The 14,261-nt window shown below is 41.8% G+C and overlaps 1 protein-coding gene across 1 annotated transcript in view; it reads left to right on the forward strand.

Moving 5' to 3' along the window:
- The window catches only part of hdac8 (histone deacetylase 8), a 41,131-nt gene extending 33,860 nt beyond the window's left edge, over positions 1 to 7,271 (forward strand). Inside the window, exon 12 of the mRNA XM_026162561.1 lies at positions 6,181 to 7,271. Within this exon, the coding sequence (XP_026018346.1) occupies positions 6,181 to 6,203 (23 nt within the window). The 3' untranslated portion in view covers positions 6,204 to 7,271. The remainder of the gene's footprint in view (positions 1 to 6,180) is intronic.
- The last annotated feature ends 6,990 nt before the right edge of the window (positions 7,272 to 14,261 follow it).

Genomic DNA, 14,261 nt, shown 5'->3' on the forward strand with positions numbered 1-14,261 from the left:
TAAAAAAATATTAAAACGGTATTTGGTAACACACAAACAGGGTTTTTCAAAGCTCAGTTCTGTTAGCTTCCACATGCCGGTTGTGTGCTAGAAACAATGGCCACCAGGCCAAAGCAATGGTTTTGACTCGATCAGCGTTAACCCCGCCCCCTGAGTTTGATGGGTGAGGCTGACAGATAAAATTATTTCATGATGAGAGCCAGGCGTCAGGACTGCCAAAATGAAATAAATAAATATATCATAATTAATACATAAAATCCACCCACCTGTGCAGTTTTATAATGGGTAAATTGGCTATAGAGACCGCAACAGTTTTTTTTATTGTTTTTTTTTCCACCATGTTTGTTTATTTCAGCTCTAAGGCTGAACTTTTTAACATAGAAGTCTACAGGGAAGACGGTGAAGAAGCTTCTCAGATGAGAGGTGAAACGTCTTAAACCAACTTAAAGAAGTCCAGACGCTTTTCTTTGCAAGCTCCTTTGACTACGATGACCTGGATTACTGAGAACCTTCACAGACATACAGGGAATATGTCTTCTTCTTTTAAGTCTAGAGGAACAGCTCTTTTTTATATTAATGCATTGGCTTCGTTTTCAGTCCTACTTGGTTTCTACCTGTTAATGCTCTCGGCAATCATCTGCCCAGTTAAGTCCAAACTCAAATCCACTCGCTGGAAAGGAAGTTTGTTTATGGAAATCTGTGGATCAGTGTGAATGGAAATCCAGAACAGAGAGAAAATTGTGCGTTCTCAAATTTTTACCCTCAGTCGACTGGACATGGTATCAATTAGTATCTAAACCTTCATACATTTAAACAAGTCATCTGACTGTAGCAAATGACAAAAAGCCTTCTGGACGTGGAATAGGTTTATCCAAACAGCATTAAATCCTCAGCTTTGAAAAACTTCAGGTCACATCAAATCAGGGGAGGCGAGGGGGGATCGGGAGTCTGTTTGCCGAAATCCAGTTGGTCTGTTGGCTCGCATTAAATCATCACAACTGGAGGGGCTGAAAGTATCGCTCTTTTCCAGTCATACGGCTTTTATTAGAGCCAACAGAGGGAACCGGTGAGTGGACGGATGGAGGGAATAAAAGGGAGAATAAATGAATGCAGACGAGCCAAAGATGAGAGAAGCAAGTGAAGTTTATGTTTGGCTCCTGCATCCCATGTGCCTCCTCTGTGTTTGATCAGATCCCTCATTCACCGTTAGCTCCCGCTGAGGACAGAAAATGAAACGGTTAACTCTGTCAAGTTTATACTTTCGGCTGAATTCTGACGTTTCTACTTCTTAAATTTATTTTAAAAACTTCTGCATACATTTTGCAGTTGAGCTAATTATGTTTCATTTTTTATAAATCCAGAGAATTTCCTATCCCTTTTTCCCTCCTTTCTCTGATCTCTCTCCTGGTTTCAAATTGTCAAATCTGTTTTATGTCGCTTTTTTTGTTTTCTTTTTTTCTCCTCCTCCTCTGTCTGTCGCTTCTGCTCTCTGTCACATTTATTGTTACCACACAGCACCATAATCCCAGTGGGCAGTCTGCGTGTTACAATTTTAAACACTGGATGTTGTCTGTTTCCCAAAAAGAAAGCCCAGCGTGTTTGCTAACTTAACTTATGCACACACACGAGCGCTGAATAAAGGATAGCCTACAACACACACACACCTCAAAGCAAACATGTCTGCATGACATCATCGGGCTGGATAAGTGTTTCTTGGGTTTGGAACAAACTGCTGCTTATAAACATCGGTTTCTCTGAGAAACTGGGCAGAGTGGGAGTGTACGTATGTTTGTGTGCCCACATCTGCTCTTTCAGCTCGCACGAATGGATACAAATGTTAAAGTGGTAATCTCCAAAAGCCACCGTCGCTCCGTTTTTCACTCGCCATGTGTCAGCTTCTGATCCCATATGTTAAAACATGACTGTACGTATGCATCGTGGCCAGTTTGAGCCCACAGAACACTGTCATGTTGGCAGGTATTTACAGAGATGCGAGGCGTACATATGGCTCATTTCATGAAAAATAAGACAGTGTGTCTCATCTGCAAAATCTCTCCTTCACATTATGAATGTTTTTACAAGGGGGATGCTGTTTTCAGCATGATATCCCAGCTGGTGGTTGTTAGCACTGTTGCCTCACAGCAGGAAGGTCCCGAGTCTGACTTCACCATCTGTGTGGCGTTTGCATGTTCTCCCTGTGTTTGTGCTTGTTCTCACCGGGTACTCCGGGTTCCTCCTACAGTTAGGTTAACTGGTCACTGTAAATTGCCCATAAGTATGAATGGTTGTCTGTCTTTCTGTGTTAGGTATTCCCCAACATGTTGACACACTTTCCTGGAGGTTTCCAGCTCTCATTGGGTGAAACCGATTACAAAAAAGTTGTTGCAGCAAAAATCATCCTAGCAGTTGCTTTGGTTACCAGCAGGTTGCCACGGTTGCCTGTAGTTTCTCATGTCTCACATGTTTCACATGTCTGGAAAACCTTTGCACTATTGTCACCCTTCACTTACTGGTGTTGTCACATCAGAGGATTTGTAGCAACGCAACCTAATTCATACCAGCACATATTCCCCAAATCAGCATGAGGGGTCAAGCTAGGTCAGGTTTTTAGCAAAAACTAAAATACTATTTGAGCTTTTTGTCCAGAAGCAGTTCTAAATAATGATTTTTACACTTTTAGCTCCACTGAGTCCTGTTCAGTGAGAACTATCCCACAAATGTCTCCTAATTTTCGGCCAAGTCTTGGGGTCGAGGGGGCAGCAGACTAAGCAGAGATGGCCTGACCTGCCTCTCCCTCATCCAGCTCCTCCGGCTCTTGTGGCCAATAAATAGAGTCCAGGTTTAAGGCGCTACGACGTTGGTGTCATTTTTCAGACCCAGACAGTCATGAAAGTAAAGTATCTCCATGCCACTTAATGAAAACTTGCAAAAACTAAAAATGTGAGATGTCAGCGTTTCTTACCGTCTTTGCAACCCAGTCCGTTTGCGTGCGTACATGTGCTGCAGTAGAAGCAACAATTGAAAACATTCAGATGTTACTCAGCTTTTCCTGTGGCTTCCCTCCCGTCACGCACTCGGAGGCTTTATTAATTAAAATGTGATTTTTATGAGGTGAGTGTCCAAGGCTGCGGCAGCTGTCAGGCTGTTTGTGCATTCACGGTTCTGGGTTTACAAGGCCAGTAGTGTGATTTCCCCAGAGAGTGCTTGTTTGTGTGTAAACTGCCAGCCTCCCCGTGTAACAGTGCCTTATCTGCACACTTCTGCAGGGAAATATTGCAGCACCTTTACATTTTGATTACGATTACGCCTTCAGTCGTTAATTCTCCACTCTGTTGACGCAAAATAAGATGCATGCGTTGCGGGAAAGAGAGATTGTACGAACACGCCTGTAAAATACACACAAACATGCACAGTATAGATGCTTCCACGGACGCTGTGATATGGAGTAAACATCAGAGCCCACGGTGGACTCTGGTAACTTTACCAGATTTAAATATCTACATCTGGAAAAGAGGGACAGGCACTTTTATCAAGTCTAAACCAGCCAAACAGCGGAGCCAGAATAAAGGAAGAGGGCACATTAATTACAGTCCGAATCTAATCAATATTTCTAACCACAGATGTCCTGTTGTTGAAAGTCCGCTTGTGCCTGCTGTTCCTCTTTTTGATGGACTTTTCCTGTTTTTAGCACACATCATGATTTTTGAGTTTCCCCTCGTCACAGCAGGAGGAGAGGAAAAAAACTGCATTGTGAGCAACAATTTCCCGTAAAATAAGTCAGCAGCTTCTCAATCGGGGTCTTTTTTTTTGTTTTTTAAAGTCGAGATAGTAGCAACATGACTCACATGTAGCCACACCTCCTTTTGTACCTGTAATTTCCTTTAAATGCCACCTGGCTTTAGTTAGATAAAGGGAAAGTTCCTTAAAATAAAAACATGCGACAGAGACACTTTCCTGTGTGAGGGCAACAAACACCTAAAATTAGACCAACTGTGCTGACTTCATCAGATTTAGGTGCGTGTGATCTGCTCCGTGCTCTGTCCGCCCTGTAGTCTCGCCACGATTGCCAATAATCAATACCATTGCCGCCAAGGCAGAGACGGGAGGAAGAGGAGGAGGTTAAGGTGCTCCAGTGAGGTTAGTGCTGTCCAGCCTCCATAATGCAAACTGTGTGGCCCCAGGACACACACACACACACACACACACACACACAGCAAGCAGAGCCTCGTTCACACACAACAATGAATTATTTAGCCACAGTAGTTATTAACAGGATTGGACAGGCATCAGCTGAACACCTCACACATTATTAAAGTGTAATACAGTTCCACACCAGCAAATAGATCAGACTTTCTTATTTAATCGGATTATACAGTTCCAACCCTATCCAGAGCAATGTAGCATAACGCTTTTCATTAGCGGGGGTGCAGATTTTGTCAGTTTCTTTCACAGAGGAATTAAAGGGGCGAAGGAAAAAAACACGTCAATGACCAAAGTGAGCTGACTGATGGCCAACGTGCTTTTTGAATGTCTTTGAATTTAACTGAAAAGCAATCCATATCTAAGCTTACATGCTTCTATGTAACATTCAGTCGGATGAACACATCGAGGGTGGCTTGGGGTTCACATCCCACAAAGGGGCGCGTACTCAACTCTGCTGCTCAACCCATAAATGCATTTTCCTTACAAATGTGGTACCATTTAAAGTGACAAAGGGTTGCTACAACCAGGATATAATCCACCAAATGCAAATTTCCTTGCTTTTTGTGCTAAGTATGCATTAGTATGTGTTGCTTTTCCTTGTGGAGTCTGGCCAGCATCAGCACCGCTGGCACAAACAGTCCTCCTCCTTTGGATCCACACGCCTGTGAAAGATGTGGTTGCACATCACTGTGGATGAGTAGTGATGGGTTGGATTACTCTCACGGCCAGTCGTTGTCTACAGATTTGTGCCCCCATCATTCATGTCTGCGTGTCGTAAAATAGCGAGGCGAAGAATAAAACGGAGAGGACGCAGCCCCACTAAGTGGCGGGTGGCGTCGCAACGTCTTAGAGCCCACAGGTGAAAATGGGTGTTTAAATGTTTAGTCAACTGGTCATTAAATGTGTTTTATGTAATATAAGCATATACAAAATGAGGAAATGGATAATTGGCCCCTTTTATTGCTGAGAAAGGGGAAATAAAAACATTAGGCTTAAACACTGGCAATGCCACGGTAACCAAGTCGCTCTGTTATTGTGGGGTTATGTTAGAAACTGCTGGATGACCACATTGTGGCTCTGGGAATGTTTTTTTTTAGGCCAGATGACCCCGTGTTTGTGTTTTCTTTCTCGAATCGGTGACCTCATCGGAGTAAATCAGGAGGCTGATTTTCATCCCAGCCTCCGTTGGTGTAAGCACGTCCAAAAGCCTCATAAGCGGGATACTTTTTAATCTGTTGACATTGTAGCGTTTATTTAAACCACCAGTGGAGTCTCAGCATCCAGACGGGGATGGGGAAAAAATAAAACCCCAAAAACAAATTTAAAAAAAAGTCCACGCCAAATGTTGTAAACGGCTCATTTTTTCCAAACTGTTGTTGTCACTGCAGGGAGAGAACATGACAGGCCCACAGTGACAGCTCCACAATGGCCAACAAACAGGACATCCTCCCTCAGTGCGTCAGGGCAATTACTCATCTGCAATCCATGCGTACATGCGTGTGTGTATGCGTGTGTGTGTGTGCGCGTGCAGCGTGTTTGTTTTGCCTCCGACGGGCCGTTTAACATGACAAAGGACAAACAAGGCGGCACTATTTGCAAAGTAAACCGTCGACTAGACTTCATAATGCAGCCATTGTGTCAAAACACTTGCTTTGTCTGCGTGTGAAACCAATCTGTGCCCTCATGCAAATGAGCTCCAAGTGTTGCTTACCGTTGTCATTTCCATATCGATTCCCCTTTTTGCTTTTGTTTCCATGGGAGTGACAGGATTTACCTCAGCCAGATGTTATTTAGCATTTTTATTGGCACGAGTGTGTGCTTGTGTGTCTGTCCTCCAGACTGCCTCCATCTTTGGTGTCTAATATGTGTGTTTAGCCTTACTTAATTTGATAAAGTTGACCCCCACCCCTTTTTTTTGTGTTTTTCTTTGTAGTTGTCTCATTTTTCTCTCGCTCTCTTTCTTTTTTCTTCTTACAGGGAATTTAAAGAATGTGGTTTAGGACTCAGGAGCCTCAACCTCCTCCACCCCCCCCCCCCCCCCCCCACACACACACACACACACACACAGGAGAACACACACCATGTTTCCAAACCAGGTCGACACTCTGCGACTTTAATGAAGACAATATGGAGCAGACCCCTTCGGCCCCGAGGCACGGAGCAAACGAGGGAGGGGGAAAGAGAAGGAGTTTTGGAAAACATTAGCTGAGTGTTTCCAGGGGAAAACAGTTTTAATAAGGGTTGGGGATGGGGAGGGATGGATGTGGTTGGTGTGCCAGTGTTCGCTGTTTTTAATTCTTTGTTTTTTGGAAACGGTTCACGTGTTTGCGTGAATGAGAGAGTTTATGGTATGTTCAGTGCGGTTATGTAAAGCTGGGTTACAGCTGAGCGTTCTGGTATCCAGAGGAGGGGGGGAGTGCATCGGTCAGACGTATTAAACCAAATGGAAAAAGCAGATTTTTCAGGAGTACGGTTTCACGGTCACCCCGCTCCTGCTGCGATTTCTACCCCTCGACGACCGATAAGCGTTAAAGCAGACGAGCGGCCGTGTTTCCCCAAAAGCACCGTTAAAACCTCGTTCTCGGTCCGAGAGGCCTGAAAAGTATTTGAGATGTCTGGAGAGAGAAAAAAAAGCTGGAAAATAGCCGGTTGCACATTGTAGCCACATTGTTTGGAGCCCTGGGCAAAGTCAAACATCTGGACGGCGTTTGGAATTTTACATGGAAAATATGCAGAGAAAGTTAAAAAGGGTTAGTCTTTGGACAGGCAACAACAAAGATTACATGACCCTTAAGGAGAATTTAGATAGACACAGCAAACCCTGAACTGGTTTGGTCTACTCAGAAACTGGGTTCCACAGTAGGACTGAAGAAGAAACTGTATTGAATGATCCTTTGTGGTTATGCTGGTACCAACTGAAATGCATCCCAGACTAACAAAGGTTTGGAGTGAGATTCCGGTCAAGTTTGTTGTTGTCTTTCTGTTGATCAAATGTTCATTTAATTCAAGCATCGCCCGTTTTAAACTGTTTTTATTGTTGCTGTCTTTTTCATATTAAACATTTTAAAGAATTGGCGTCTTTTGTGAAAATGGTTTCATACTGGCAGCCACATCTAATAAGTTCAACCCTTTGTGGCATGATAACTCCGCTTAAAAAATGTGTTAGAAACAAGTTGACAGATGGCAAATGGTCTGTATTTGTATAGTGACAGAACTAAATAGAAGCGGAAATGACCACTAGGAATCATTGTGATCATCGGAGACCAGTTGGCAACCTGATAAAAAAGGACCCAAAAGCCTAAATCAAGCTCCTGTTGATTTAACACTTTTAAAATCAAAATTGTGTTTAAAATGTGTGCCTTTTGTCCAACTAACAAAACACCTGAAATACCTTCATCTACCTGTCTTACCTGGATTAAGTGATATGAGAGCTTCCTCCTGCGACATGATGGAAAATTGGTTTTCTCCAACTGGTTGGCAAGTGGTTGCTAGCTGGTTGCTGTACCAAAAACCTCTTTTATTTGGTCGCTATCATATTGCTGCGGTCACGCCGAGATTGCAGTGAAGAAAAAAACTGTTTCTGCACAGAGCAATTGAATAAAGAGACCTAAAACAACTAGACTTGAACTAGACTAATATTTATTTCTGCTGTAAAGTTTTTAACATGGACATCTGTGGAGATTGCCTCCCTTTTGGAGCCAGCCTTTAGTGGCCATTAGGGGAACTGCAGAATTTGGATTTGGCTTCATTTTTAAGCTTCAGAGATTAACACCTAACTGTGATCCAAATACTCGACCCACTCGCTGACGTTTAGGAGTCCACATATCTTTTGTAGTGTAAAATGTGTCCTGATGCATTACAAGCTGACTGTTGATGACAAGTCTGTGCTTGGTGAGGTTTTTTTTTATCCTCTCCCACACCCTCTTAAAAGTCACAATAGATTTATTCTGCAATGATTAGAAGAGTACATAAATATTCATCAAAACTGTATTCTCTGCTGGTCTTTGCTAAACAAACATGAAAACCACCATGTACAATAATTGTGCCTAGAGTTACACAATAACTGTTCCTGTATTTTAAAAAAAACAAAAAAAAAAACAAACAAACATGATGAATGATCTTACCTGCTCCTCCCTTTAAATCAGCCATAGTTTTAACAGACACACATACTTCACAAAGTAAATGTATAGACTTCTTTAAGATGCCAAAACACTTCCAAAAATACAAGCCTGAGTGTTTCCATGTGTAACGTGCTATTAGTGATGTGGCAGAGTTATACTGCACAGTTTAACCACTGCACGTCAAACTACACGATGACCAAAATCCTTAAATCCACCTACTGAAACCGAGGCACAAGCTTGATGAAAAGCTTGGAAGATTAGACCAGAGTGAGTTTATTTACATCAGTTAAATGGAGCCTTCCTACGATCCTCATCTGGGGTGCTAAACTAGTGTTGAGTAACCAAAGGTAAACAGGATGTAACTTCTGGGATAACGTTGGCAAATTTCACCAGTTTATTCTGGAGCTCATTAAACTCACATTTGACAAGCTGGTTCTTAACCACAGAAATCATATTTTTACATGTAAATACTTGCTCACAGCACACCGACTTGCTTGTTAACTGCATGTTGTGTTTTCCTGCTGCAGGATGTGACTGAAAGTTCCAAAAAAGCCTCACAAATGGAGCTTTATTTAAAAAAAAAGTTTGTCAAACTAGTGTAACAATGGCAACATCAACACATAGGCCTTCAAATCCCTCATTAGCCACTTTCTAACATAATGTATTTAATGCTCTTATTTAAAGCAGTGTTTTTAATTGTTCCTTCATTTACTTTTAAAGAATCAGCAATAACTGTTTTGAAAAGTCAAGAATTGAAACAAATTTGTTTTGTTTTTTCCACCCCTGTTCTCCTGTGTTTTGCCATGCTCACCGCAGACGTTTGTAGAAATAAAAGCCGGGAGCGCATGTTGTTGTCATGTGTCGCTGCGCCGTTTTAAGCAGTGATTTATGCAGTGCGGGCTGGTTAATAGAGGCTTTAATGGAGAGCGTTTGAAAGAGGAACCACAAATGTCGGGGCAGTTTCCTTTAGAAGTGATGTTCCCTAAATTAATGGCCTGGAAATTCACACCAAATGTAGGAGTCACCAGGCAGAGCTGGCATGTGCTGAGCAGAAGTGAGCACCGAGTGTGTGTGAGAGGATTCCCTGTGATCTTTATGAACACTGCTGCGGTCACCGTGGCGGTTTGAGCCCCACGTAGCCGAAGCAAATGAAACTCATTACACCGTTTACGAGTTCGGAAAAGCAGAGACGATTGAAATTCTATCTCATAAAGGCAGAGGGGAGAGGGGTTTACGCGATACCAGGCTCTGGCTGTAAACATGAGGGACATGAGAGACTTGTGTGTTTTTTCTGCTCCACGAAGTCAAATTAGAAAAGCTCGGAGGCCCTCGGGAGGATTCGTGGCACCGCTAGAATTCCTGGACTTCTTCTGGAGTTCTTATTTTAGGAGAAAGCTGGACCTTCTGCTTGTTTATTGTTGAGGTTTGCAGCCAAAAAAAATGGAAAAACTCCAAAAACCTTTTAAAGTGATGAACATCCTGGACTCCAGTGTTTTGTTGTTTTTAAATCTGAGTATTAGAAACCCAAACTTTCCCATGTCCTCATTCTGAACAAACACTTGATTTTATGTTTTCAGTTTTATTGTTTATTCTGCACAGCCAGGCTTTTGTAAAGTACCAAAATTCAATTCAACTCAATTCAATTTTATTTAGGGGGTGGCTGTAGAGCAGCTATTGAAAGGTTGGTGGTTTCCTGACTGCTCTTGTCTTTATGCCAAATACTAACCTCATGTTGCTCTCCAAAGCATCCATCGGAGTGTGAACATGTGTAAATACTAGTTATACTCAGGTAAAGTAGAAAAGCGTTATATAAGAACCAGTCCATTTACCATATATAGCACCAAATCACAACAACAGTCACCCCATGGTGCTTTATATTGTAAAGACCCTGCAATATTAGAAAGGACCCCCAACAATCATGTAACCATCTATGAGCAAGCACTTAGTGACAGTGGAAAGGAAACGTCATGCATTACCAGGTTCAGGGAGGGGCAGCCATCTGCCGCAACTGGTTTCAAGGTGATGGGAAAAGAAAGGTTTTAAAAATATTGGATTGTGTGTTGAAGGGAGGTAAGAAATGAGGCTTTTGGAAGTTGAGTTTAAGAGTTAACCTACATGTCCTATCTCAGTGTCCTCTTATCCTAAACAATATAGGATCCTGAGCATGACAGCTGATCATTTTATCCCGAGATGCAAATTTTGCATCTAAAAACCTCAAAAGACATTCCAACAGAACGATTGGAGAGCCAGATATTTTCTCTACATATCTGTGAAGTTGTCCAGTTGGAGTTCAATGTGGAGACACAGGCGTCACGTGTGTTTAATGCCACAGTTGTATTGGAACATTTTTGGTTCATCCAGGCGAAGGACCAACAAACTCATGCTAAAGTGTTCCTCGTCCCTCTGTCCACAACTCACAAGAACAGCTACCCCTCCACGAGTGTTGGTTAGAACTGAATCGAACTGGTGCACATACCGGGTCTTCACTCAGACTGTGCTCAAGGTCATTGGATGTGCAGTGTGGTGGATTTTAGGATTTTTCTCATATGTTGTATATGTTTGATTTTTCCTCTGGTGATTGGCTCTTTGGGGGCTGATCAGCAAAGCCCTTGTTCTTACAAAGAGTCACCACCCTTCACAAAATGAGCTTTCCTCACATTAAAACATGTGACCAGTCACTGGATAAAATAGTTGGGACTGTCTAAGCACCACGATCGGATATCCTCATGTTGGCTTCCCTGCATCATCATGACAATGTTGGGTGTTTTCCATCCACATTCCAAAGCTATGACATCACAGCAACGTAATTGATCATTTGAAATGTTGATCATGGACCGACATTATGATGAGGATGGAGAGAATTTGAAAGACTTGGTTGAAATTATGACTTCTGAGATGTTAAGAATAAAAAAATGGTTTGATGTAAATAAATTATCTTTGAATCTGACAAAAACGAAATATATGATATTTGGCAATCGTGTAAAGGAGGATAAAGTCATTATGTTTATAGAGGAAGAATTGATTGAAAGAGTTACTGAATTTCGTTTTTTGGGTGTAATAGTGGATGAGAATTTGACATGGAAATCTCATATTGAACATATTAGAAAGAAAATGGTCAAAAGTATTTATATTCTGGGTAGTATAAGAGATTTATTAAATTATAAAACAATGCGTATTTTATATTTTTCTTTGTTTTTTTCATATATCAACTATTGTGTTGAAGTTTGGGGGAATACATATGAGAATACCATAAAACCTTTAAACCTATTACAGAAGAAAGTTATACGAATAATTCATAATGTTAAATATAGAGAACATACAAACAAATTATTTATAGAATCAAAATTATTAAAATTAGGAGATTTAGTGAAATTACGGACATTATTAATTATGTTTAAGGCTAAAAATAATATTTTGCCTTTTAAGTTACAAAGAGTATTTTTGATGTGTTCAAGGGGAGAAGAGAATAGAAGGAAATTTTATTTTAAACATCAGTTAGCCAGGACTACACAAAGATTAATGAGCACAACGGTTAGGGGTATAAGACTGTGGAATTCACTTCATTATAATTTAAAGAATTGTATAAATCTACAATGTTTTAAAAAGTGTTATATGTTTAAAACGATACTCAGTATAAGAATGCGAATGAATTGATGTGGTTTATCGACGGAAGAATGTCATATTAGTTTGTTCCTGATTTTTGCTGCATCGTGATATAAGTCGATGGTAGATAGGGGGCAGGGTTAATAGATTTTTCTCTCCGCTCCTTTCAACTTTGTGGTGTTTGTTGTGGAAGTGGTTGTTTTGTTGATTGTAGTACCAGTGTGAAATAATAAGAATGATTGAAGAGCTGCAGGAACACACCAAACGGGATTCGCATGTTACCTGCCCTTTTGGTTTGGGAATCTGTTGGAGCTGCCAAAAACTGCAGTTTCTCTAGTGGCCACGTGATGGCCTGATGGAGCATTTTAATAGATTATCTGAGTGGTGAGTAAAATATGAATTTTTTTTAGTATGTTGCTTTGCACTAATTAGCAGATATATGTGTTGGTGCACTGCCAGTATTGGCTGATAACTAAACACTCCGTCTGCTGTCTAAAAAACTCATGGCAGCATGGCATGCATTCCCAGGAAAAACTCACCTATTCATTCAAGCACTTTTTCCCTTGTCTGTGTGCCTTCTATCTAATATTCATACTCTGATGAACACATCAGAGAGCAACTCAGCGTTCAGTATCTTTCCCAAGGATACTTTGGCGAGCAGCAAGGGATCAAACCACCAACCATCCAATTAATAGATGACTTGTTCGACCTCCTGAGCCACAACCACCCTAACCTAACCCTTTAGTCTCTTAATCATCAACCAAGTTCCTGGTGCGGAGTTTGGCTTATGCGTCTGACAACACACCCACACCCACCTAACATGCATGCCTTTGGACTGTGGGAGTAGAACATCTGAACTCAATACAGAAAGACCCCAGCTGGGAACAAAGTCCAAGTCACAGTATGGCGACACAGTTAATTGGGCCGATGAACCTTCTTCCTCCAATGTAAGTGGTCAAACCAGGAGACATTAAATATCAGTATCGAAGAGTTTTATGGAATCAAGCAGGCCAGAGTCACTGAACAGGAAACGTTACGTAACTTTTGCCCGCATGCAGAATGGAATCTAAACCGCCTTGGCACTAAATGATGGAGATTTCCCGTCATTTTAAAATCCCGTATCCACGTGATGCAACGTGCATCTGTGAAGGAAAACTTATCCTCTGCATTATGGCAAAAACAGAGGCTTTATTTCCAGGATTCATCTGTAATTTGCTCTTGGATGAAACTCGTCTTCCTCCAGACCCATGCAGATGTATTTTTTTCCAACATGGAAGTGGAATAAGTGGACTCAGGTTTTTGCATTTAGTTACGCTCAATCGGAGTTTCTATTAAACCTCAAAAAGTGTTTTTATTCCCTCTGTGTACACTGTGTAATGCTGAGTAAACGTTGGTGATTGATTTATGGGATTGCTTCCTGTTATGGCCTGCAGTGAACACACCTTTAAAACTCTCCCAACGAATTTCATGCAAATCAGCAGGCGGGCCCCTCCTCAGTGCTTTGAATAGAGTATCATTTCACCCCCGGCTGCTGATTAGTTATGATAAGACAAAGCCTCAGCCTTCCTCTTCCTCCTTTGTTTCTTTCTTTCGCTTGTTGAGTAAGAGGCTCGTCAGTTGCATTAAATATTTGCATAAGTTCTACAGAGCCTTGTTGACCTTTGGAAGGTCTCCAAAACATTCCAGTTTCTTCCTGATGAGAAAAAAGTTTTTATCAGCTTTTAGGTAAGATCCAAAAACCCTGGAGTAGAAAAATAACTCCATCTAACCAAAGCACCTCAATTATTTGTCAGCTAAGATGGAAATCACAAACGGTTTGTTGGATTTGCATAACGTCTCCCCAAAGAGGGAGGTGAACAAAGCGGACGGGGGGCCTCCTATCTATACGTCCTCCTCCTCATCAACATGTGAAGTGTCTGCGGTCAATGGCGGAGGGGATTTACTCGCACAATAAAGACAGATGCCACCTTTTATCTGCTTAACGGAAGAGAGGCCGAGCGCGTGGCACTTGACCGCCGCCGTCGTCGTGCGTTGTTGGCGTGTAATGACGTCCTCCCTCCCAGCAGACTGTTGTGGTGACAGGCCCGGCTTTCTCTTTTCTTTTTAGCTGACGTTGGAGGAGGGAGAGAGGCTTTTCTTTTCCCAAAACAGCCTTTGTTTGTCCCTCTGTGAATAAGGGAAGCTGAAGTAGTTCGGAGAAGAAGAAAACCTGATTTTTGGTGTTAAATTCAAACTCCGCTTGGAGACAAACTTTTGAATCAATCAGTCAGTGCTGATGCCTGATGTTCAGCAGGGTGGTCTGAGTGTAAAGGATGCATGAATCTGATTGATTTC

This window comes from Astatotilapia calliptera, chromosome 3 (assembly GCF_900246225.1).
Source record: "Astatotilapia calliptera chromosome 3, fAstCal1.2, whole genome shotgun sequence".
Classification (NCBI taxonomy): Eukaryota; Metazoa; Chordata; class Actinopteri; order Cichliformes; family Cichlidae; genus Astatotilapia; species Astatotilapia calliptera.